Here is a 25573-nt window from a genome sequence, read left to right on the forward strand (position 1 = left end):
GACTGCAAGACTGTAGGGAATGAGCTGAACTACACGTAGAGGAACTTAAAAAGTCCTTGTCCACACATAGCAGGGTATCTCACAAAACAAAGGTTTTTCTACGATTTGGCCTGTCATCCACATGAAAACGCAGATTTACGGCATTAAAAATGATCCTTTCAAAAACCTTCGAGCAAAGATTTGTGAACCCTCTGTTTATGTGTCTGCATGTGGACGTCAATAACCAGGGTTTTAGATTTTGAAACGTCACTGCCTGCGACAAAATATGTTCTTTACATCACATATGCGACCTGTGTTCACATTTGGAAACAGCGTGGATGCCCTCAGAACTGTGTTGGTGTTGTCTCTGGTCCAGGCCCAGATACCGCTCCACGTACAAGAACACAGACGAAGGACGATGTTTAGGACGGTTATTTTCCACCACCTTGCCATTCCACCTCCGAGACATGTTCTCTGTCAAAGACACCAACGCCGGTTTTGGGTCAGACCGGGACGCACTGCCATCTGGTGGGAGAACTTTGAGACGGAAATCGTGCTCCTGGAGGAACGGTGTGATAATTTCTGTATGTCCTGGTCGTCACTGCTGTCGTCGGAGTTATTCCATCCTCACGTAGAACATGAATGTGCTTAACAACACACTTATGCAGTTAGGTGTGGATGAATTCTTTTTCTAAAAACGAGCTGGTGTGTATGTAAGTTTTTTTCTAGACGAAGAAGGGAGGATATTCGGTTTTCCAAAAACCCTGCTACGTGTGGACAAGGCCTAAGTGACTCTATACACATCATGCTCTCTCTGTGGTGGAGGAGAGTGATGGAAAGACTGTTATACTGATACTAGCAACATACTGCAACACCCTAGAATTACACTACTTCCCATTTTAGCACACTCACTGTACCCCGCTCTCTCGAAAAAATGTTCTTCTTTTCTCAAGCAAAGAACAGCTTTCATGTGGAAAAAAGACACGAGTCGTCCATCTATTGCCCACCAAGCAAACACTCAAAGCAAAGATGGCATTATTTGCTTACAGCCGGCAGCCAGTTCTATGACACCACAAAGACGTTTGAGAACGAGGGAGCCGACACTTCCAACCTGTCAAAGCAGCCGACTCGTTCAAAGGATTCAAAGAGCGGCAGGTTAGCGAGTGTGACAGACGACATAATTACATCATGCCCTCAATTATAAGACAAACAATGTGCTTTATTTTGTGAAACCTTTTTCTCGCCATTGGAGGTTGACATGGCAACTAAAGGTAACGACGAGTTTATCTTTTTCGCAAACTTAAAATACGGCAAACATCTCTAAGTGCACACGCGGCATTTACACTTGGTAACCTTAGCTCACATTACTGTGAGCTACTTAAAATAAAAATAAAAAAATCTACTGAATTCCTACAAACAGAATGGAAGTGGGTGACTTTAAGGTGCGCTAAAGTCCTGCCTCACTTATCGCTGCAATTATTGAAGCTTTTAAAAGCAGCAGTGAAGCAGTGAAGGTGAAGAGACGTGAACAGGTAAAGAGCAGATCTTGATGAAAAGTTCCTCCAGTAGTAGTTGGATATGAAAATGTATGGTTCCTTGGTTTTTCTTTTTTAATTAATAAAAACATTCTGTCATATATTAGTACACTACTTTCCCTAATGTTGCAAGTTGATGCTGTGGTATCATTTCAGTATCGGTATCGATATATTTAGGCAGCCACCACATCTAAGTAGTAATTTTAGTATCATGACAACACTAGAAGAGATAAAGTTGCTTTGTTGAAGTTATTTTTTTGGCCTTTTTGCCTTTATTATATAGGACAGTCGAGAGAGAGAGAGACAGGAAAGTGGGGGAGAAGAATGGGGGAAGGACCTGCAGCAAAGGGCCATGAGCGGGATTTGAACCCATGGCCGCTGCATTGGGGACTACAGCCCCTGTACATGGGTTGCCAGCTCAACCAGCTGCCCAGAAAAGATTAGTTTTAAATCAAACGTCGGATTTCTTGCGTTACTTTAAACTGGCTATAGTTAATATTTTTATCAAAACAATATGAAAATGTCCCCTGCCTTCACCCTGAGTCAGCTGGGATAGACTCCAGCCCCTTACGACCCTAGTGAGGATTAAGTGATGTACAGATAATGGATGGACGGATGAAAATGTGAAAGAGGTCGCACAGAATGACAAAGCTGTGAAACATGTTCTCCCAAATCTGCAGCTTTTCCTGGACTTTATAAATCTTTATAGTGTTTTTTATTGCCGACTGTCAAGTTGTCCAACCTGCAGCTTTACAGTTTTGGCTCCGTCCCACTGCTCACGGTGTCGTAAAACCCAGTGTACACGACCTGCTCAGCTGTAGCGGTCATTTTACTGTTTGTACAGAGACACATATTTCCCTTAGGAGCTAATAAAGAAAGAAAGATTTGGAATATTGTTGAATGATAATGCTGCTCTGTATCTATTGCATATTCAAATAAGCAACCATCTCAACTTAGCTTTCCCAAAATATAGTTATCGCAGGTTTGACCTTTAAAAACACAAACTCTCTCCGGCTTTATAATTAGATGGATGATCTCATCGGCATCTATGTCACGACTGTGTGAGCTTGCAGGGATCTGAACTCTTTGCGAGATAGGATTTCTGTCTTCAAAGCATATCAAGGGGGAGATACACATCCAGCAGTTGTGCTTTATCTTTTCTTTCTCTCCCAAATAAACTTCTACAGTGACTGAGGGTTCAATCTTCCTGTAGAGACTGGATCAGCTGTTATCTCCAGCTCTGACATCAGGCCCTGCAGGAGCCTCTCTCAGGGACATTTCTGATGGCTCTCACTGCGTCGACCGTCCTTCTCTTATGACCATGTGATGTTATCAGTGCGAGACCTCCTGCAATATTGCGCCCTTTGTGTTTGCAGATGCGTTGTGTGTATCATAATAAAAAAAGAAAAAAAAGTGTCCAGATAATAACCAAGCAACACTTATTGGACTTTGGCTAAGAAATGTACACATGGCTGACCGCTGGATTTGTTGGCAGAGCCTAATCTCTTGTTTAGATTTGATCAGCCCCACAGGGAAGAGCTCAGATCTATTTTCTCTGAATATTTAAGATATGGAAGTCTTTGAGATCCTTCCCATCCTGCAGTGTTTGCCTTTTAAAAGACAGAAACAGAGATGTTTTACCTCCAGCCTCGGTGATCAAGAAAACACAGGCGAAGGCTGCAAGCTGAGGGGGGACTGTTGACAGTGTGGGGTGAAAGGGAGACGAGGGTTCAGAGGGTTCAGGGAAGTTTCCCTCGGACTGCTGGATATAAAGAGACATCGGGCTGTACACACTGACCTCTAAACCCTGACCGCGGTGTGAGGAGGAAACAGGACCTCGATCTCTGAAGCTAAAACACACGTGAACCCTGCTGGTGGGTTCCTTTTAGTGTGAAACGATCCCACGTGGAAGGCTTTTTGATTTTTTGCCATAATTTCAGCAGCACCACTTATCAAGACTTGTCGAGGCGTTCTCACGTCTTAACTGATTTTCCTGAGGGAAGACTTGTAGGTCTCATTTTGGTGGGAGAAAAGGTGTTTTCTTATCCCTAGAAACACTCAATATTATCACTTATCACACTTTTCTTTCAACATACCTGAACTACGTCGGTTCAAATGTGTTCACACTTGATATTTTGGGTGACAAACCTTTGAGAATCACATGATTGATGCTTTCTGTCTGCTGCTAGAGTCCTGCTACTGTAACAGCCCACACAAAAGAACTTTAACCGTGAGATATGTTTTGTGAAAAGACGAATTTTCCCACACAGTCAGACAAAAGCATGTGTCCTTTTGTCACAGGACTTGGTTTGTAAAGCTTAGAGCCTGTTGTGCTTTCTGCACAGTTATGCAGCGATTTAACTGACAATGTGAGTCTGCTCGAGGTTTTCAAGATCTAGGGAGTAGCCCTGCTATCTCGAAACCAGACTAAACTCAACTTTAAAACCTGTTGCAGACCAGTAGTACCAGACAACATGGCGTATAGCAGCTGCATCATGGTAAGTATTTGTATCTGCATCAAATGCTCAGACCACATATACTTGGATTGAGATGACTGATCTCAACCCTCAGGTTCAGTTTCTTGGACATTTTTGCTACTGCTACTATTTTGACTGCGATACAAATCATCATTCCATATCGTTGCCTCAGATCTGCCTCCTCCTTTCACCCAACAGTGCCTCCTGCCTGCCTCACCACCATGGGGAGCAGGGCATTCAGCCGCTCTGCTCCCCGGCTCTGGAACAACTCAAAACTCACCTCTTTCAGGTCACCTACCAGTGCTAGCCCAATGAGACTGTGCTTTTCCTTGGTTTTAGATGTCTGTTCTTACCTCTTGTGTGATGTTTTATCTCTTCTTTAACTCAGTGTTTGCCGACCTTGAGTTCTGTTTAAGGCGCCTTTAAATATAATGTATTATTATTAATGACTAGGGATGCACGATGGTATCGGTCGATATTAGTGTTTTTTCCCGTATATTGGTATTGGTCCAATGAACAAATTTAGCCGATGTGATAAACCGATGATTGTCTAACATTAGCGCCTTCGACTTTACATTTGATATTGCTGCTATTTCACAGATGTTTTTACTTAATGGTCCTGGACTTGAATGTCAGATATGTTGGTATGGGCTTCTTGAGAATAGTTTTCATTTTCTCACAGTGGTTGCTTACATATAATATTGACATCGGTAATATCGGTTATCAGCGATATCAGAAATCTTAATATCTGTATTGGTCAAAAATTTCAATATTGTGCAACACTATTTATTATCATTAAAATTTTGCACTACTTCCATTGTTATGACCTCCACAGACTGTTATTCCCACTACACTGCACATCAGCTTCTAACAGTATTTCACCATGCAGAATGTATCTTCCAACAACTGAGATCCGATTAGATAAGATAGAACTTTCTGATCCCTTTGGTAGGGTACCTCAGGGAAATTGTTGAACTTGCCCTTAAGTATACTGTTTTTAAAACACAGTGCATTTATTCTATTGATCAAATGCATTCTATTTTCTCCTAGTTTCCACACCTATCTCCTATCTGCACTCTGTAAACATAGCCAGCTGTTCAGCCAAACAGCCCCAACAAAATTGGTTTATTTTTTATAGATTTTTTCATTTAACACATAGAATAGAGTGAGTTTGATCAAATATCATGATTTTAAGGAACATGGGCAAGTGAAGAATTCTACAGTTTTGTGAAGCGCTTTTACAGTTTCTGGCTCTGACACGTGGAGTAATTTTGGCGTTTGTTTTTAAACATGCCTTTCAAACCCACCTGAGGTTCAGAGGGTGGAGAATAGTGCTAGAAATATGCACAATCATCAAAATCAAAAGGACTACTTAATTCATACAGCTAAATCAGAATTTGCCCGGGTGTCCTGTCACACATTTGTTTAGATGAGATATTCTGGCAAACAAAACATCTCAACTATGAAAGAGTCCGGCAGAGAGAAAATGACCTTCACCAATAGTGCTTGACTTGTAATCAACAGATTTGTGCATTCACACCGGGGACAACCTCACCAATTGTGCACAAATCACTGATGGCCTAAAAAATCTGCTCTAATTTATAATCACAACTACTGTGTGAAAGGTGCAAACACTGGAGAATGACCTTTGGAGTACAATGGTGAAACATATCAGTCTACTAAAGAAGAACAAAATTTGCCTCAGTGTGGATTAATTCAATAATAAAGATCCAACTGTAATCAACAAAGTCACTCTTGTGGTTTAGTGAGAACCTGAAACCATTTTTTGAGGGGAAACCAACTGTGAACTGAAGTCATTGTTCTAAATGGTGGCTGATTGTAATCTTTTCTTTACAACAACGGTAGACTGACAATACCTCACTGATTGGGTGAAGCTGGCTCAGTCGTAGTTCAGTGATTATTTAGTTTGGCCTGTGGCTCTGCTTTACCGAATGTGAAATGACACATTAAGGACGAGATTAAAAATCACATTGAGGGTTCTAATTTGAGGGTTTTTTGAACTTTAAAGGCTGAACCACTGTCGACTTGGTGCCCACATTGGCTGGAAGAACATCAAAACGACATAAAGCGAGGAACAGATGAAAAGAACAAAAATGGCTGGCACAAGTTAAAGACTGGTATTTGTGGTGCTGTCAGCTGCCAATGCACAGTTTCTTTCTTATTGATCGCTTTCTGTTTTGCTTTATTCAACAAAAACTATTCGTCTGAACCCAGTGAAAGAAGCCACATGAGGACTGCTTGTCCGTAAGTGTTCATCCACTTTGACTCAAAATAGCCTTGAATTAAAGCAGACAAAAAAATCCAATCTCTCAATTTTCTTGACACATACAATCATGTTTGATAAATCAATAAAACATAAATATCACCTGCCACACTGACTTTTAGGACTCAGACATCATTAAAGTACTTGTGTTTGTATTGTGTGTCAATGGCAAGTTATAATATTCAATGCAACAAGTGCAGAAATCCAAAAATAAAGATTTGTTGATGTCCAAATCCTAATGGACTGAAAGAAAATCATTGTAGAAAAACACATAGCTATTATACAGAACTCCAGTAAAATGCCAGATGATGATTTACAACCCCCACAAGCCGCCCACGCATGCAAACACAAAGGAACACTCAAAAATATCAGACATCAGAGCAGAAAATGACGGAGGCTGGACTCACTCTGTTCAGCAAGTCGATTTCCTCTTTCAGCTTTCCAATGAGATCGTCTTTGTCCTGGTGGGCCTTCAGCAGCCTGGCGTTCTCCTGACGCTCTCTGGCCAACTCCTGAAAAGACAAAAGTTACAAACATGATTACATGATGGGCAAAGAAAACAGAAAATGTGCATGAATTAGGGGGCAAAAAACAGCCCTGTGTTGGGTTCAGTTGTATAAAAAGTAGAATTTCTCACACCTGCACAGGAGCATTTCTACCAGAAAAAAAAAGATCGAAATAAACTTTTTTGGCAATGAATACACTGGGGTTTTGATGGTAGAATGGATTGTGATGCTCTAATAAACAATAATAATAATTCTAACTTTATTTGTATGGCACTTTTTAGAACACAATTCGCAAAATGTTTTTACATAAAGAAGAAAAACATGTATAAAAAGTGCAGGCAAACACTCAATATAAAATATATACAATAAAGTGGAACAGGACAGACTGGGTCACTCTTGAAAGGTGTACGAGTAAAACTGATTAAAAAGACTGATTAAAAAGACGACATCACAGGGGAATGAAGATGAAAGAAAGATAAAAGTAGATTAAGAGAGATAAAAGAGAAGGATGACAGGTAGTGCTCATAAAAAGGGAAAAGAAATGGGAAAAAATCTAAAAGAGAAATAAAAGAACATCACTGGAAAGCGAGTCTAAAAGAGTGGGTTTTAAGAAGTGATTTAAAAGACGATAGTGAGTCTGCCAGCCTTATTTCCTCAGGTAGGTTGTTCCAAAGCCGAGGCACCCTCACCAAAAAGGCCCGGTCGATTTTGGATTTGAGCCCTGACTTTGGAACAACTAGGAGGGACCCACCTGAGGATCTAAGGCTGCGTGCGGGGATATATGGGGTTAGTATGTCTAAAATATAGCCAGGGGCAAGGTCCTGGCTAGCTTTAAAAGTGATTAGTAAAATCTTAAAATCAATTCTAAAGCAGACAGGGAGCCAGTGGAGAGAAGCCAGTAAAGGGGAGATGTGATGTCGCCTGTTAAAACCAGTAAGAAAACAGATACTGTGTCTTGTTCTTGACATTACATTATGTTTATACATCTGGTTAGGATGTCTTTTAAATGTCTGACTGTGAATGAACAGTATCGAGCATTATTTTTTTATTTATCTATTAATTCATACTAAGTGCAGTAAACAGAAAAAACCCAAATCAAAACAGCACCAGTTGTTGTAGGCGCATTTTTTCCCAATGTTTGCCATGTGCACTGTTTCAAGCATCCTGGAGATTTTGCCACGTTTTCATACAATAATCAGGTGTATTTAAAATTAAAATAAAAAGCAACTAGTTTGGAGCAAAAGAAAAAAAATCGGCTGCACTGAAGGATGTGATTCACGGCACGTTACGCAAGTTGTGCATAAATAAATGTTACAGAAACACAGCTCGTGTTCTCTCTCTCATCATGTGATCAGGGCTCCGTGTGAACTTTCTGATGTAGGACTTGTTTTTAACTGTAGTTGTACATTAGGAGGGTTTGCCATGCTGCGGAAAAAAATTAGGCCCAATCCAATGCCTCCTTGATGGATGAAAGTCTAAACCATTAAAGTGAACTTTACATGCAACTGGGAGCTACAGATACAATGCAGCGTTATACAGTATGTCCCATCTGGCCTGGGATGGGATTCCCCTGGAGGAGCTGAAGGGTGTCGCTTCAGAAAAGGTTGTTTGGGCTGCATTGCTTGTTTTGCTACGCAAGGACCCAGAGAAATGGACGTTAGATAGATGCATGAAAACATGTTAAACACGACCTCTGCCACAGAGATATTTATTTATTAGAAAACCTCTACATTACAAGTGGTTCACTCTGAAACTGAATTCTGTGTGAATTTATTTCACTGTGGACCATAAATCTAGAGCTGCATTGTGTGTAATCAACATGTGAAAATCAGTGGGAAATCTGTAGCAAGGGCTACTTTATTAAAAACACATTTTACCTGTAAAAACATTTGCTTTGAAAAGGCATCACGATGAATTGAACGCATTGAGTTTTTGTGAAATGACAGTTTTAACAATGTCATTTTCTATTTCCTGATTCCACACACTCTTCAAAGTCCACAATAATGACTGCTGGCGAACAATGGATTAATAGTTCCTTTTATATAGTACTTTTGTGTTTCCTTCAAATTGTACTTAGAAGCCGGTGTGTTTGTGTCCGCCTCCTCCAACAGCTACAGCGAATATTGTTGTTGATATCGTTTCTTACTGAGCGAGCCAGGAAGACCGCATCGACGCTATAAACACACAAGGTTGACACGCATAGATATTGAAAACTGCCGTGTTTTTGTAATGGAAATGAAGATCAGACCTGAATTTCCACTTTCTAATTTCACTTTCTTGCTGTTGCAGATGAGCATGAAATTGTTTCCATAGAAACCAACCGTGCAGGTACAGTAGGAGGGAAGATATAATGAAGCAGAAATAAATATGCTCACCACAGAAACTCTATTCATGCTTGCTTTTGAAGGTACTATAGATAACTGCGGCTTTGAGTTTTCACAGAATGACCTCTCAAAGACACCTGAACAAACATCTCTTGCACTCCTTTCAAACCAGCACAGTAACGCAGGCTGAATCTCCATTAGCGGCTTCATTCTAAATGGGTCGAAACGTATCATCTGACCCAACTCCAAGCCTCCTTCATAACCTGAGCCGAGGTTATGTTCTATTCAAGCCGGACCCAACACTGCAGGAGTTCTAAAATCTTAACAGATTTTGAAGTCGCATCATGCCCATTAGGGAAAAACTTCACAGATATCCTTCTCTCTAATCTCAGCCACGCACACACTACCAGATTTGAATATACACACTACAGGATATGATTAGGATTATCATGTTGGGAGCAGAGTACCACATCACATGATCTCATGGGCAAACAGACGTGAACAAACTGGCGACTGTGGTGCAACAACTTACTGTAATGTTAATAATACTTTGTAGTAAATGGTGAAAAATGTTGATCAGTGTTTCACACAGTCAAAACAGACATCAAATGTCTTGTTTTGTTAAAGATATTCAGTTTACTGTCATATAGGAGGAAAGAAACTAGAAAATATTCACATGTAAGAATGCGGAATTGAACAGTTTTGCCATTTTTCTTTTAAAAATTACTTAAACCCATTCAGCAAATTGTTAAAATAATTGGTGACTAGTCTAATAGTTGGCCATTAATTATTTTTTCAGCAAAAACTGGAGATGAGATTTTAAGTTTTCATACATGTAGCTAATGTTAGCCTCGCAGTTTAGCATTCCTTTGTCGACAATGTGTGCTGCTCCTGGTGCTAGCATGATGATCATAATGATCCAGATTATAACTGTTTGATACAATCAGTGCAATCCTGATGAGTCTATGAGGAGGTTTAGGACTGAATCTGTAGCCTCCCTAAACTACTAAATAGTCTGGGCCAAATATGAGTCCAGACCAGATGTCTCTCAGATTGTCAGGAGAGGTGAAAGTGCTTCAGCTTGGGAGAACAGGCGTTTCTGAAAATACACAATTATGACATTCTACAACATTTCTATACCTCTGAGAGCTTTCAGCGATGTCTAAGGATAAAGCTGCAGCCTGGAGTCTTGGCCGTTTCAAACCAATAGACCTGTCAAACCCACCTGACCTTGTATGAGAGGGAAAGAAACTGCACATAGGAAAATAAGTGTCTGAAATATGACTTCAAAGGTATTTCGGTCATTTGACCCAGAGAAATACCTCCCACTGTGGTCACTAAGGTCACAGCAGTATATACATTAAAAAACCTTTTCTTGAAAGCCACACAAGTGACATTTGATTCAGAGTTTCTACAGTGGGAGCAGTGCAGGGTTAAGTGTCTGATAGGGCCAGCGTAGAAGGAAAAGACATGTCTGTGCTGCAAAAGGTCATCTCTTCAACAACACCGAGGAGAATTTCTACCAGCGCAGAGCCGCAGTTTCCAGAGTGAAAATCAGAACTTGGGCGGCGGCGTAAACGACTCAAAGTGGAAATTCACCTGAACAAAGTTCTACTGATAGAGGTTTTCAGTTGGGCCAAAGACTCATCTTGCACTGAAACGCTGACAGAATCTAATAGAGATAGCAGTTCAATCGTAGAACTGATGTTACCTCTGAAGTTTATATCTACACTGCTCTGGGGGGTCAGCTAAGCTTTGGGAAGTACAGGAAGGAAAATCTTGTGAAACTCAGGACAGGATTCTCCCTCTTTTGCTGATTATTTAGACGATTTTGTGTCCTATTTTCAGGGTGCAAATGACATGTTGATGGTCGGAGAGTTGGCACTCTGTAAGACAAGTGGCAGGAATACATGGGAAAAGAAGAAATCATGCATGTATTGGGTCGGATCACTGAAGACTTTGAGTTCAGGTCCTTGGTTTGGTTGCTAACTGAACTGTTCAATCAAACAGAACATTAAAAAAAAAAAAAAGCAGCTTCCAATTTTCCTACATCAAGGTTTTTTAGATATTTATAAATTCCAGATTGTGTCAGGAAGCATTTTTTAAATTTATTTTAAAATGTGGAAGGAGCATGAGTCCTTCGAGGCAATAAATAAATGGCTTTCTTCTTTTTCCATCAGATCCTACATAACAGAGCTCCACTGAACACATCGGGACTTAACAAGGCATGGGCGGACAAGCTGAATGCCGAATTAAAAGAGTATGCATGATTGTTCGGTCAATGTCACACAGTCTAACAGCTAACTCTTTTATCCAAGGGAAAAGCAAGAGTTTTATTACTGATCTTTCATCTGTTTGTAATTGATGTGAATTTACAATCAGTAATTTAACAACACTCGATCTGGTCATGCAGTAAACATAAATTGGAAATGCATCTTTGATTGTTTTTAGACGCTTCTGGGAAGTGTTGGCAACCAGATCCACCCAACGCCATTCATGGCCCAATGAGGTCTTTATCTTTTCGATGTAAGGAGGAAAAAAATGGCTGATTTGTTTGGAATGGTGATTGCAAAGAAGCTAATGTGTAGAAAATGGACTCTGTACTTAAGTGTGATTTGTAGCTAAGGACACGGCAAACACAGTACATCTGGAGAGACAGAGATTACCAACCTCTTCAGGGCAAGGACGTGTTGTTTCCCATGTAAAGAACACTGAAGTGTACATTTATTTCTTATATTCTGTTCTGCATATAAGCTTGTCTGATCTTTAAAGAAGAACCACATTGTGTTAAACATAAAAATACGACTGTGGGTATTTTTAACAGCATAGATGTGCTGTACATGTTGAGGTTTCTTTTTTTGTGCACATTGATGCTATGCTCTTAAAAATAATAAACACATGCTTAAAAAGACTGTACAAACTTAAGAGACATCTTTTATGTGGTTATTTTTTTCAGGCAGGAATGGCATAAAGGAGTGGATAAATTTGGGCTCGCAGCTTCTTTAAAATCTTCTCTTTATCTTTCCCTTCCTGACTAGTAACTGCTGTAATATTTGGTATTTGGCTGAAAGTAGGGATAGGACTTCAATCCACTAAACAAACTGAAAGAACTAGTTTTATCAGAGAGAGAGTAGTTGAGTGAAAAACTAAAGAGAAACTTAATCAAATAAACTATCAACCCTTTTCAATAAAGGTTATGTGCCTACTTTAAAAAAAGCAGCACATAAAAGTCTCCCTCAGGAAGGTGATATAAATTGCTGAAACTCCATTGACCACAGCGACATATCTGCCAGATGTTCAGTCAACATCCAGCCTGTTTGATAGGGAAAGACTTGGAGAACTCTCAAGAACAACAGCCGCTGACCTTCTCACAGCAGGAAGGCAATGAAAGCTGCCAACATGTGTATTCTGACTCATCTGGACCCTGAGCGAGTCCAGTCTCAGAGCAGATGCCTCTATTTACTCACTTTTTTGAATAGAGACAACAAAGTCTGATGTTTTAAGATCAATATTAACCTTTATGAAGGAGATTAGTGGACAACAATCTCATGTAAGTTATATGATGAGGTGCATCATTCATTTACAATCTACTTGGCTTTTGTTTACATGGTTCAACCAGTAATATGATCAACAAAGTGGCGTCTACGTACTCTCTCCAGCTCCTCCATCCTTTTCTCCAGATTTCCTGGCGCTGCAGCTCCTCCATCTTTGCCGTGACGGTTGTGTCGTTGTCTGCTGTTGCCACCCATCTCCTCCTCTGACCCCTGTCCTGCACAGCTGCTACACACACACAAACAAACAAAAATACACATAGCACAACTTCAATACTCAAGTGTTGACTCATTTAATTTCAAATCATTCACAAGAAAAAGAAAATTGGAAAATGACATTTGTGTTTTGCTTTTACTATTCAAAGTGTCCGGTAGTGTATTCACACCGAGGCTGTTTGAAGGTATGAATCATACCCACATTATTAAACTTCAATGGGATGACACGTCTATCATCAAAAGAACAGGTGGGAATATCTTCTGCGTATATGCCCTTTCAATTAGGCATGCATTATTAACAACCCCTTTCCTTTTATTCCTTTAATAGAGAAAAGGCCGTCAAGGATTTGCAACTTTGGTGCAAAAAGGATTCTGATTAAGAAACAATTTACATATTATAACTTCAAATAGGCTCAGGAATGGCTGTGGCAACTTGTGCGTCACTGTTCTTAAGCTGGTGAGAAAAAAAAAATGTTTCAAAGGTTTTTGTATGCAGTTCGAGCAGAACATTAACCTTATCTCCTTTTTACTTCCTTGCTGCTTAGAGATGGAGTCTGGGGCAGCTGAGAAGAAAAAGAATATTCATTTGCAGCTTATTTTCTTACTGACCTTATTCCAATAATTATTGCCGCGGAAGCTGGGAATGAATTGCTGGCTCTATAGCCTCCACTACGACAACTCCCAGTCCCCTGTAGGAGCAGACTCTGACAGGTTTAGGAATCAGATTATTTGGAAGTTGCTAGGATTCACTGAGTAGTCTGAAGGGGGCTGTTGGCATATTTCTGAAGCTGAAACAGACAGGAAAGATGCTGGCAGGACGAACAACAAATATAACTCCTTTGTACCATCTGCACTCTTTTCAAGGCTTGCCAGATATGAGGTCTCCAGCATTAGACAACTTTGTAAAGTATTTTTAAATCTGGGATTGTAGAAGCAGTCGTGGGAATTGTGGAAATGTCATAACATAGAAGATAGATTTGTTTTTTTAGGGTTTTTTCTTTCTTTCTTTTTCCTTTTTAACCCATAGCATAGAGGGCTACCTTCCTACTTCCTGTCTGTAGCAAGTGTGTCAGAAAAGTTCCAGGACTGGTATCACCAAAGATATATTTCAAATCCAAACTACAAGTTTTCCCCTTCATAGTAATCCTCCTGGAGTCTAACACACTTCCCCAGCCTTCTCTTTCACGCCGCCATGCACTCCTGGAAGGATTCTTCCGGGATCCTCCTCAGCTTCGTCGTCACAGCCATCTTGATGTCGTCCACGTCTTCAGAACGGATCCCCTTGATGACCCCTTTGAGCTTGGAGAAGAGGAAAAAATCCCACGGAGCCAGGTGGGGTGAGTAGGGAGGTTGCTCCAGCTCAGCGATGTTCATTGAACGAAGCAAACGCTGCAGGATCTCTTTATAGACGTGCTGGTTGACCGTCTGAAGGGGAAAACTTGTAGTTTGAGTTGGAAATATATCTTTTGTGACACCAGTCATGGAACCTTTCTGACACACCTCCTATTCTCTGCTGTGGACACCATTATTTCACTACGTTTTTACCCAGCAGATCGCTGTTTGCTGCTATACAATTGCTATATTTATGTTCACATCATGCTTATTTCACCTTGAAGGCCCCGAGAAGGTATTTTCACATTCTGCTTTCAGGGCTCAAAATGTTCCTTTGGGTGGCAACGACACGACAGTAAGCATGACTGGACCACCTATAGTAAAGGCAATGAGTCCATGTTACCTTATTTGGTGTAAATTATGCATCTTCTCCTATTTCTGACCCCTTAAAGAACAATAATGTCTAATATGCTATGATTTTGAAGAAAAACATCACAATTTTTAAAAATCATTTTTGCATGGTGGCTTAGTTGTTGCACCGTCGGCTTACAGGTAGAAGATCCCTGGTTCGCGTCCCGGATTTCACAACTTCTGAATTTGATTCTGTGTACTGTTTGACCACTACCAATGAAAGAGAGCAAAAGCACACTTACACAGTGCTGATAACCCCAAATCGCTGAGCTTCAGACTTGTTAGAACACGACTGCTTTCACTGTTGCCTCTTTAGACTTGAATTTTTCATGTTTTGGAGAAGTACTTAAGATTTGAAGGTCTTTTCTGGGGCTTTAAAGATAAACACAAACAAAATATGTTCAATGGACTTTAACTGAGCAATTTGGCCATAAGGCTAAAACCATTTCTAGAAATATCTTAATTAGAAATGTTGTATGATCGATGTTTAGTAATTCTCCAAGCAAGCACATTGTGGATTATCTGGAACTGCCACAGCCGCATGATTCATCTTATGTGAAAGTGTTACAGCTGAGAGCTCTGGGAAAGCAATTTGCACATGGGAGACGGCTGAACATCATGACAGAATGGATTTCAGATACATCATAATGTGCATTTTCATATCTCCCAACTCTAAGCAGCATGACTTTAATCTGTATAAGGACTTAAAGTGACATCATGACAAATGACAGAAAAGAAACCTTATATTGAAAAAATAGATAAAATCCCAACTTTCTCTCTCTTAGATTTATATCTGTTTTTACTCAAATCAATCATTCCTCTTTTCTATATGGAGGCTACTGAGTAGGGCCTGACCGATTCATCGGCTGGCCGATTGTAGCCCTTTACAAATAATCATCATCGGCTGGAGTTTTGCCGATTAAACACCGATATATTTTTTAATTTCTCGTCAAAAAAATCCATATCGGTCAGGCCCTACTACTGAGCCATTTCTCAACATCTGCAGAGGCATTATTTTTTGGTAACTTGACATTTACAGAACCAACGGCTTATTTCCGTTCATTCTTACAGAGAGCGACACATTGCAGCGGCCATCGCTTCTGATCAAGAGGGAGTCCTTGAAACATTCTCCTTTGTGCTCGCCTACACAAAGCTGAAGTGTTTGTGCACGAACGCGCACACACACACGCGTATACATTACAAATTGTGGCAATGAATATATCAGCCCATCAGATGTCCGGAAAAAAAACCAAAAAGGCCAACCACAAAGCACTGACATGCCTTGTTTGTTTACGTTCATGCATGCCATCTTGTTTTGAGAGGTACATCCCACCAACAACACACACACACAGGTACTCGAGGATGCACAGCAGGCGTCGAAGCTAAGCCTAAACATCCATGGCCTCGATACTAAATATCACACCGGGGCCCATTAGTGCCCCGCAGGGTGAGGTCTGGGAAAGAGAGAGAGCCTGAGCCAATCACACACTCTTGGGTGCCTCAGCAGGTGGGAAGCAGAAAGCACAGACAGGAAAGCAAATAACAACAGCAACCACAGGTATAGCAACGTCTCTCCGCTAACGCAATTGTCAATGTGGAAAAGTCAAAGCTCCAATGGAAACCACAACACACAGTATTCAACCATCTGATTAATGCCCTGTCTAGCCCTGATGCATGCCATTCCTCCGAAGAGCAAGAAAAACACCAAACAAGTTTCCATTCAGAGCTGCTTTGAGCTGATAGTTTACAGATGCAGTCACTCCCCTGTTACCTGAATAGATGTCGGGATTTCAAGCTTTTCAAACAAGCAGAACAGACTGTGCTTTGGTTTTGAATGCTCCAATCTCTCAGGGCCCCAGACTCTTTAAGATGAACTGCGCTTGTAGTTTTTCTTTTTTCTTTCTAAGGGTAGAAGAAGCTTTAGACTCTGAAAACTTTTCAATATCACAGCCTTGCCCTTGGTCATAACATTCAGCACTAACAGCTGTGCTTTGCCAGACAAGACGTTTGTCAATGTATGAATAACGTACAAGTGAACTTTTTAATGGGAGGCACGTGAAGTTCCTGCTAGCTGAAGACCATGGTGCCAATTCAACGGACCTGTTTTGTAGTTTTTGAAAGTGTGGATAGTTCCCACTGAAACATGTGAATTAGTGGTAGACAAACTGTAGACTAGATATGCTCCCACCTCACCCACCACTGGAACATACTACCTGTGAAAAAACCTTAAAACTGGCCCAATGTAATGGACACTGATAACTTATTTCCTAAACATTTACTTTTTGTCACTCCAATGTCAAAGACGTCATTGGTGTGGCTGCATTTTGTTCAAACTTATGGCCTAAACGCTGAGTGTAAACTTTGCAAGTCGCAGTTTGCGTATCACAGCTCAATATCCAACATAGAGTATCATCTAAAAATGGTTGGCTAACTTTCCAGCACCATATTCCTGAATAGCTCCTGTGCTGGGATCACCATTTAATAATTTCCAGAAATCACATGAATCTCGGCAGATGTTCTTGACTGGTCTACTCCAAGTCTGTTGTTATGGTTTTAGCACACAATAGCTAAGTTGAAATTATTTATCAACTGCAGAGTATTTAACTGACATAACCTAAGAGCACATTCAACAGTAGTCAAGGCTTCACATGACCCAAGTTCCATCATCTCTCCACATCCACATGCATCCCAAAGCTTGTGCCTGCGCTTCGATTACACCACAAGGGCAGCAGTGTGCATACAGAGCGTGGAGACACATTCTACCCTAGAGTATGTGCAAACAGACTCTGTTTGGCTAACAACAGCCTTTGTTACAACACACAGCTTTATATCCAATTACTAGAGAATAGAAGTGATAAAACAGCATAGAATTTTCTGCATTAAAACATGTGAAGGGTTGTGGAGAAGGACAAACATACACCAGAGCTGTGTCCAAAAAGCTCCTGCAGTATGCTACTGAGGAGCTGCGTTTTGCTAGCAGCATCATGAGAAGTTTGAACTCAGCTTTTCTGATATGTTGTGGTGGGACAGTAGGGCAGCAGTGAGCAGAGTGACTATCTGAAGCTGAGGTCTTACTGGAGTAAACTAACAGATCATGTCTATGTTGGATTAATCACTGGAGCCTAACTGTAAAACCTGAATGGAATTTGGTGTAACATCTCTGCACAACATGGAAGTGTTTTGTGAAGAACAGGGGCAAAGTGTGCAAGGGAATAGTTTGAAAAGGAAGTGAATCAGAGGAAAACATGTAGCTCTAAAGTTGCTCTTTCAGCCATCTTGTGCTGCCCTGCCCACCTGGCGGGTTATCCGTTGCTGAGCCGCAGAGCGTCCAAGTGTAGCCAGGCCAGCTGATGAGTGCAACAGCCATAATTACACGGCCAGATTGAATGTCAGCTGGTGAACCTGGCTGTTGGGGTTGGCCACAACTTCTCAATTTGGTTGCGAATAAAGCAAAATAAATACACGTTGGACTCATGAAGAGGTTCTGAGGAGTCTTCGGCTTCCAGTGACAAACAATTTTCTATGATGTACTTCATAATAACATGATGTCAAGCATGCAGAAAGGAAAAACAATCTGTCTGGGCTGTGAGCAATTCAGACAATAACCACAAATTCCGACAGCTGTTGTGGTGTAATGCAAGGAGATAAAATAATATGTTTTAACACCAATGCTGTGTTCCCGACTAAACCTTTACAATAAAATGTGAGAAACACAAAATACCAGCCCAGCATGAGGTCTCAACATTCTTTCTTTGCAGGTTGTCGGAAAAAAAAAAAAAGAAAAAGCGTGAAAGCCCCTTATCAAATGCCAAAGCAAACTTGACCGAACCACTTATTTTAGACCCAAAACCTTTTCAAAACAAATCCTTCACTTTCAACACTCCCTTCCAGCCACAGCAGGGAAGTGATGGCCTGATCAAAGTGTCCGAGGTCCAGATGGTGTCCTGTCAACTACTGTTCAAAACAGCCATCAACCATCATCCCTCTTGAACCAAAATAGCAAGAAATAACCAGCATGGCAGGGAAAACAACAACAACAGTGACACATCAGGAAAAAAGCCCTCAGACGATTTCAGAGGAAATCTGCTCTGATAATTAATGATTCAAACGGCTGTTTTCTCATACCAGCCTCTGTTCCTCCTTTTGACACATTGCTACTGATGCTAAGGCAGATAAACTCCACTCTCAGTCAGGAATAAAAAGATGAGTCTCACCTCTTGTGGCGGCCACTTCCAGATCTGGGGGTCTCCTGGAAAAAAAAAAAAACACAACACATGAAAAATGAATGCCTTTAGTCCAAGGACAATAACTCCATGTTGTGAAATCTAAAAACATATTACAATGCTTTAAAAAAATGTGACATTTTCTACCTGTTAAGTCTCTACTTTCAAATAGTAATTTGAGAATAACAGCAAGGTGAGGTTTCAGGTATCACCGTCACATTGTGCTCACCTGCCTTGGGTTGTGTTGGTTCCCCAAAGAAGAAAAAAAAAATACATTTGTCAGGGGTAGCATTTATAGAGAGCCTTTAGGTTGTGTATGACCGTTTGCGAATCGCAGCTGCTGAGCTGATATATATGAGCTTTGTTGCATTTAATAGCTCAGCAGGAGACCAATAGCCCCAAGTTGTGGAAGGCAATCTTGTTTTGCAACATGGAGGTGCATGTTTATCTTATTTTTCCTATTTCTGTATGATCTAAAGGTTGTTTAGATCCATACAACAGTGACGCTCCAATAAAATTGCCTTCGGTAAAATAGCACTGCTCTCGAAAAATGAAGTGTGTGTCACAGATACTGTGAGATGAATACGCATCTCCTCTTTCCTAAGGTCTTGTGCAGTCAAAGGCCCCAAGTTTGATTGAGGAGCTGAGGCTCTGCTCCAATCTATCAGTCAGAGCTTGGCTTCTGCCCGACTCTTAGCATACACCAGCTTCTCTGTCTCACTGACACATCATCCATTAGATGTGGATGAAATCCCGACCCTCATCTCTTCTCTGACTCAGGCTTGGATAGATTTACAAAGATGGAGGACAGTAAGAGGGCAGTATACGGGAGCAGTAAGTCTTACACTAAAGAATGCCACATCTGAACATCAGGCCAAGTTCAAGCAACATCTGTAGTTAAGAGCAATTTGTTGAACTGGATTTTACAAACTGACATCTTTTAGGACTCCATTTCTCTCAGCTGCTCTTTGTTGAAGGGATTGTGTTTTAAAGATCGTTCTCTTTAAAATATCCCAAAGGTTTTCTATGGGACTGAAGTCAGGCGCCTATGAAATTCTTGTGTGATTGTTATCATGCTGTAATATTCCTTTTCTGTCAAGCTTCTGCAGACTGGGAGTCATCTGGTCAGACAGTATTTTCATATATCCACAGGCATTCATCGTGCCATCTATACATGTCACCTTTCCAACATCTTTTTCACTCATGCAGCTCCATAGCATCACATTTTCACATCCGCGCTTCACTGTCAGGACTTTATAATCACTGTGGTAGTCCTGACCAGATTCATGGCAAACATGCTGTACTGCATCTGAGTCAAACAAATTTATTTTGGTCTCATCGGACCAAAGAATGTGCTCCAATATTGAGCACGGTTCTTATCATGCACTTCAGCTATCTTGCAGTTCAGTGCCATAAAGCACGGAAGGGTTTTCTCTTGGATGCTGTCTATAAAAGTTGACCTGCAGCGTTGTTCACACTGCCTGAACTGTCACAGAAACTCTGATTTCCACCCCCAAGACAAGTCTGAAGCCTAAAACTTTTTTAGGCCCTCTGGCAATTTCTTTTCATGTGGAGCCATGATGCAAACATTTAGACAGACAAAACCTACAGGTCCAAAACTGAGGAAGTTCTGGTGTTCACTGGTTATTTTATATCCATGTTTGTGCAATTCAGCCAACTGGAAATCACAGGTGTATTTACTTTAGTTCCATTGAATTTCTACCTTGACGTCTGTATTTTCAATGGTCTTTCCAAAGCATTTGTTTTTTATTGTTCATAGGAGAAAAGAGTTTACTGGTCAGCTTAGAAATAATACAAATAGTGAGATGTGATGCAAATTTAAATTATTCAACATTCAAGTGAATCTGCACACGGGCTTACTCGGTTCTGTTTTGTACTTTAGTTTTACTATCAACTATATTTCAGACTACATTTGACTCACAGTGCTGGCACAGTGCTAAAACAAAGTCTAGAGCTAGATCTGGCTATGTGAGAATAGTGCTGTTTTTTCCTCTCTTTTGTCCCTCCATTTTCCTGCAAAATTGGCCCCCAGTCCTGTAAACAGAAAATCAGGCCACAGGATGCTCTAGCCAGCCGACTTAAGATTCATACAAAATGCGAACAAGACTGGGACTGCAACTAAAAACTACTTTGTTTATTGCTCATTGATTGTTTAGTCTAAAAAATGCTGAACAACACTGAAATTATCCTTCACTGTTTTCCAGAGTTTCTCAAATCTTTTGATTTAAAAAATGGCAATCACAATTAAAAACTGTGGATTTTTCAGTCAAACAATTCGACGTATACAAATAAAAAATGCTGTCTAAATGTAAATGTGGGTTAACTCTCTTGCCTCTGCAGTCTAGTATAACTTGAATAAACCAACAGGATTCTTTGAATATATTGAATAAATTGTCCTGGAAGCCTGCAGGTCTCCTGACTGTGTAGGAAATAATTATTTGCTTTCATATTTCCCTGGAAAATTCAACACATCCATTTTGTAGGATATTGCATGAGCCAAGGTTTCATATGCCAAGTGCAATGGCTGATAGATAAGGATCAATGAACTGGACCGATTATTTTCTGAGGGTGAAATATGAGTCAAAACAACAATATGAAGGAAGGTCACAGCAGTCAGATGCCGATGGCACTGTGCCAGTCCTCATTTGCACACTGTAACATGCACACGCAAAACAAAAGAGCAAGAGTAATGTGATGCCGAGTATAGCCACCGCAGCTATGGCAGAATACTTTATACACGTAAACATGTCAAAGTGAGCATTTAAAAATCTTTTGCCTGGAATTTAATATGTAAAATAAAACCATGGTGTTTGTTGTAGGTCAATAGATGCATCAGTCTATGAAGTTTGCTGCTGGCTTGGCAGCACAACATCACCGATCAGAGTCTTTATTACTGACTAACAGCATATGTAGTGACTATATGGCCTCTTCACACTTTGACTGTATGATACCGTTTTTGTCTAAATCAGTGAATATCTCAGTACGGTCTGCTCGCTGTCTGGTCTGTGTTCATACAAGGGTTGAATTAAATTAAACATCAGAGGGAAAAATGCACTTCAGCAACTAACCAGACTAAATCCAAAGTATTTGACACATCAAATGAGCTGTATTCTTCCACAGTAAATAACCTGTTACATTATTGATCTCTTTGATATTAAAATAACCCTCATAGCTGATCTAGATGATATAGTGACTTGTTCACTGTAGTTAAAGTAGTCCAGCTGCTGGAAACAGCTGCTCATCTGGAACAGATGTCCACCAATACTGTCACAGCATCAGTCCAATCTGTCTGGATTCACTGTCATCTCTAGAAAATATTTATATTCATATCATAGCATTGTCAAATACCTCTTTACTTAAGTTTAGATATGGTAGTAAATGTATAATCAGAAATTTAGCAATGTTAGTGGTTACAGCTACTCTCTCCTGAGAGACACTCAGTTCCCCGCCTATGTTACCATTTGGAAATCCAAGCTTAGCCTGAGCCACAGGTAGCTAGCTAAACCAAAAAAACAGCAGCCACCTTATTCACAACAATATGCTGCAAAGTTCATCAGCATGACTGTTACGGTTAGTAAGTAGACAGTAAGGAGGTGCGTTTGTTTTATACACCCTTGTGGGGAGTCAGCAAACACACTACAGAAATTATTTGTGCACAAAAAGCACAATACAAATAATTATGAATTCGCTTGATCTGTTTTAATCTCTCACACTTTGTCAGAATCTTGTGCCAAGTTGCCTGGCCACATAGTCTAAGTACTGCAGACAGTTTGAGTCGGTAACACAGAGGCAACATGTCCACCCTAATGCAGATACACAGAAAATGCCCTTCATGTGTCAAAGAAAGTTCTGCCCATATTCATTTTAGTAATAACTTTAGTCTGCCATCTACACTGAGGCAAGAAAACAATAGTGAAAAACAGTCCTTTTTTCTGCTTTTTTGATCATCTAAATTTCACTATTATTTATATCAAATCCTCTCATAGGAATGAACAATTAATCAAATTCAGCAGCAGAAGAAAACATTTTAATTAGTTTCTGATTTGTTGTAAAGTTCTGCTTTTTAACCTGTAAAAGAGGGTTAAACTGTGCAGTATCAAGCATCTTTTAAACATATACAGTAGCTTGCAGCTCATCTTTCCCTCCAAAAAAAGAAAATTATAAATATAAACTGATTAACCCCTTCTGTTGCTGGTTTAAGGCTGGAAACGTCAGAGAGCAGACTTGATTTGCCACATTACTGCAGCACCAGTGCTTCACAGAGCCACACCTGCCTGAGATATGAATCTGTAAGGCAAGGTCAATGTAATTCATGTACAACTACTTCACTGCACACAATACGGCCGGTGCAACTTTATTTATCATGCTTGAGGGGCGCTGACAGCTCCCATAAGCCACACTGCAGAGCTCAGAGTTACTAAGAATATACAGAGACAAATATCTGCAGTATAACAAGTACTTTATCACTGAACTCAAGCACATTACCCCTAATGTACATTTCTGTGCCTGTGTGGCTGGACTTTTTCACAACACCCCACACCACTTTGTGATAAAAACCCCATTCAAATGTCTCGCTTGAACACGTTTGGCCTGGTGTGATCTATAATTCATGTCTTGACAGCTCATTAAATTTAAAAATCCCTAAAGGACCGCCATCCTTGCCTATGAAAAGTTTTTGAATTCCATCAAGCCCAGTGCTCAGACTGTTTTTCTGAGGAAAGCTGATGAAGATCACAATCTTACTGGAGGCATTCAATAAATTCTAAAAGACGCTCAAACAAGATCCATGATTGGCATTTTAAAGAAGTACACAGGCCAACAACATGAACCAGGAAAACCAGGGCACCAGATAATCCCAGAACCCTGGGAGACCAACAGCCAGAGCTGAATCTGTTTAAATGAAAACAGATGCATGTATTTGAAACTATCTGTTAATGGTGTCTACGTGCTTGTCATAGTGATTATAGGCCAGCGTTGCACCTATTGTGCCTTTCTGCTCTGTTGTTATGAGATTTTCTGCAGTTATCTCACACGTTTTATAAAGATGCTAACCACACCTAGCTCTGACAGTCTCTGATGCCATCTGAAGAAATCGATGTCAAAATGCCAACCTGAAACATAAATCGAAGGCTAAAGAGGAAAACAAGACTAACCTACAAACTGCACTGTAAACAGCTGCAGAACGGCGTCCTAACCTCTTGCCCTTTTTGCAGCTACTGCATGTGTGTTAGTCAAACAAGACTATTAGGTGACCCATTTGTTCACAGAAGCAATGCCTGTATTAGAAAATAAAATCAAGGATGCTTAATCTGTTATTGCATCCTAGCTCTTATACTTACATTTAAGTGTTCATATTTAAAGCTCAATTATGCAGTCAAAGATAAATACTGATGTGGCTTATATTTATCATATATCTATAATCCTTAAAATCTCAAAATCAACACGTGAATCGGATAAACTGTTTCAGGAAACAAAATGAAAAGCAGTTTACTGCTAGCACACGTTCTGCTGCTCCTGTTGGAAATGCCATGTGACGTTTAGTGAACATTTCCCTGCTGTTCAGGCAAGATGCTCTACATCAGCATCGTTTTAGGAATGAAAGGTGCTAATTAAAAATGCAAATGAGGCTTGTTAAAAAGTGCTGGATGGAGAATGCTACCAGTATGTCTTCTCCAGGTGAGAGAGAGAGAGACAGAAAGAGACCTGAACCGGTCTGCTGTGGACCTGGCGCCACATGAAAAGCAGATGATCCTGAGGAATGTTCCATATGGTTCTGTCTGCTGGATCACTGGAACAGGTTTCCTTGTAGGACTTGCATACCAGAGGGAGGTAAGTCCTAATAACCAGGACCACATGCCTGCAGAGGGCCTCTCTGGATATCACAGAGCCTACACATATCAGATACATGTGTTCTGCCACATGGAGAAGAACAGCTTGTGCCCACGCTCTAGTACACACACAGAGAACGCATATCAAACTAATTTAAATGTATCTTGGGCGCCTCAGAACGAAGTGGAAAAAAGATGTCATTACAGAATTTGAAACATCTGATAAAATATTTCATACTCCATGATTCTTGTTGGAGTTTCCATTATGTCTTCAGCAGCTAACACAGAAGAGTTACGGCCTGTTTTGGTTGGAAAATGCTCCAGGACTTCAGGAGACAGCTAACAGTCACATAGCTCTGAACAGAAGTTGAGCTTCTTTTCAAAACTTTTTGTGCAGATATCTTGATACCGGCTAAGAGGTCTGGCTCGATGTTGTATATCATAATGGGCCTGACATGGCAATTGCTTGTCTCCCCCCTTGATAAATGGGCCCCGAGAGGAACGGCACATTTTTGAGATGCTCTGTCTTTACAGATGTCTTACTGACAGCTCTGCAGTAAATCCACTAACCGAATTGTATCCCCCCTGCTTTTTTATTTCTCCCGGTCTGCTGTCTTATGAGCAAGCTGGCACAGAACCCCCAGCAGAAGAAAGACATCAGCTTAATATGAGTGTCAGTGAGACATCTAATGGTTACTTTCTGCATAGCCACATCTGGTCTGCATTATAGCCAACATAAAGGTGGGAAAATTAGATTCAGTGGGCATCATGAAACATATTCTGTTTCAGATGACGATGGACTGAGGGTCTCCTCACAAAACCAGATGTGTGGCAAAGCATCAGAAAGACAATTTTACTGAACTGCTTTCTGTTTGTTTACATGTAG

General features: G+C 40.5%; 1 protein-coding gene across 2 annotated transcripts in view; it reads right to left on the reverse strand.

The window, feature by feature from the left end:
- pawr (PRKC, apoptosis, WT1, regulator) overlaps positions 1-25573 on the reverse strand; it is a 76136-nt gene that overhangs the window by 1819 nt on the left and 48744 nt on the right. The window contains exons 4-6 of one of the 2 annotated variants that reach the window (XM_008276469.1): positions 18830-18864; positions 12756-12882; positions 6683-6787 (exon numbers count right to left, since the gene is read on the reverse strand). In XM_008276469.1, coding sequence (XP_008274691.1) covers positions 6683-6787; positions 12756-12882; positions 18830-18864 — 267 coding nt within the window. Of the gene's footprint in view, positions 1-6682; positions 6788-12755; positions 12886-18829; positions 18865-25573 lie in introns of both variants that reach the window. The other variant, XM_008276468.1, reaches the window with a different exon arrangement.

The sequence above is a fragment of the Stegastes partitus genome, unplaced genomic scaffold (genome assembly GCF_000690725.1).
Source record: "Stegastes partitus isolate 25-593 unplaced genomic scaffold, Stegastes_partitus-1.0.2 Scaffold74, whole genome shotgun sequence".
Taxonomy (NCBI): Eukaryota; Metazoa; Chordata; class Actinopteri; family Pomacentridae; genus Stegastes; species Stegastes partitus.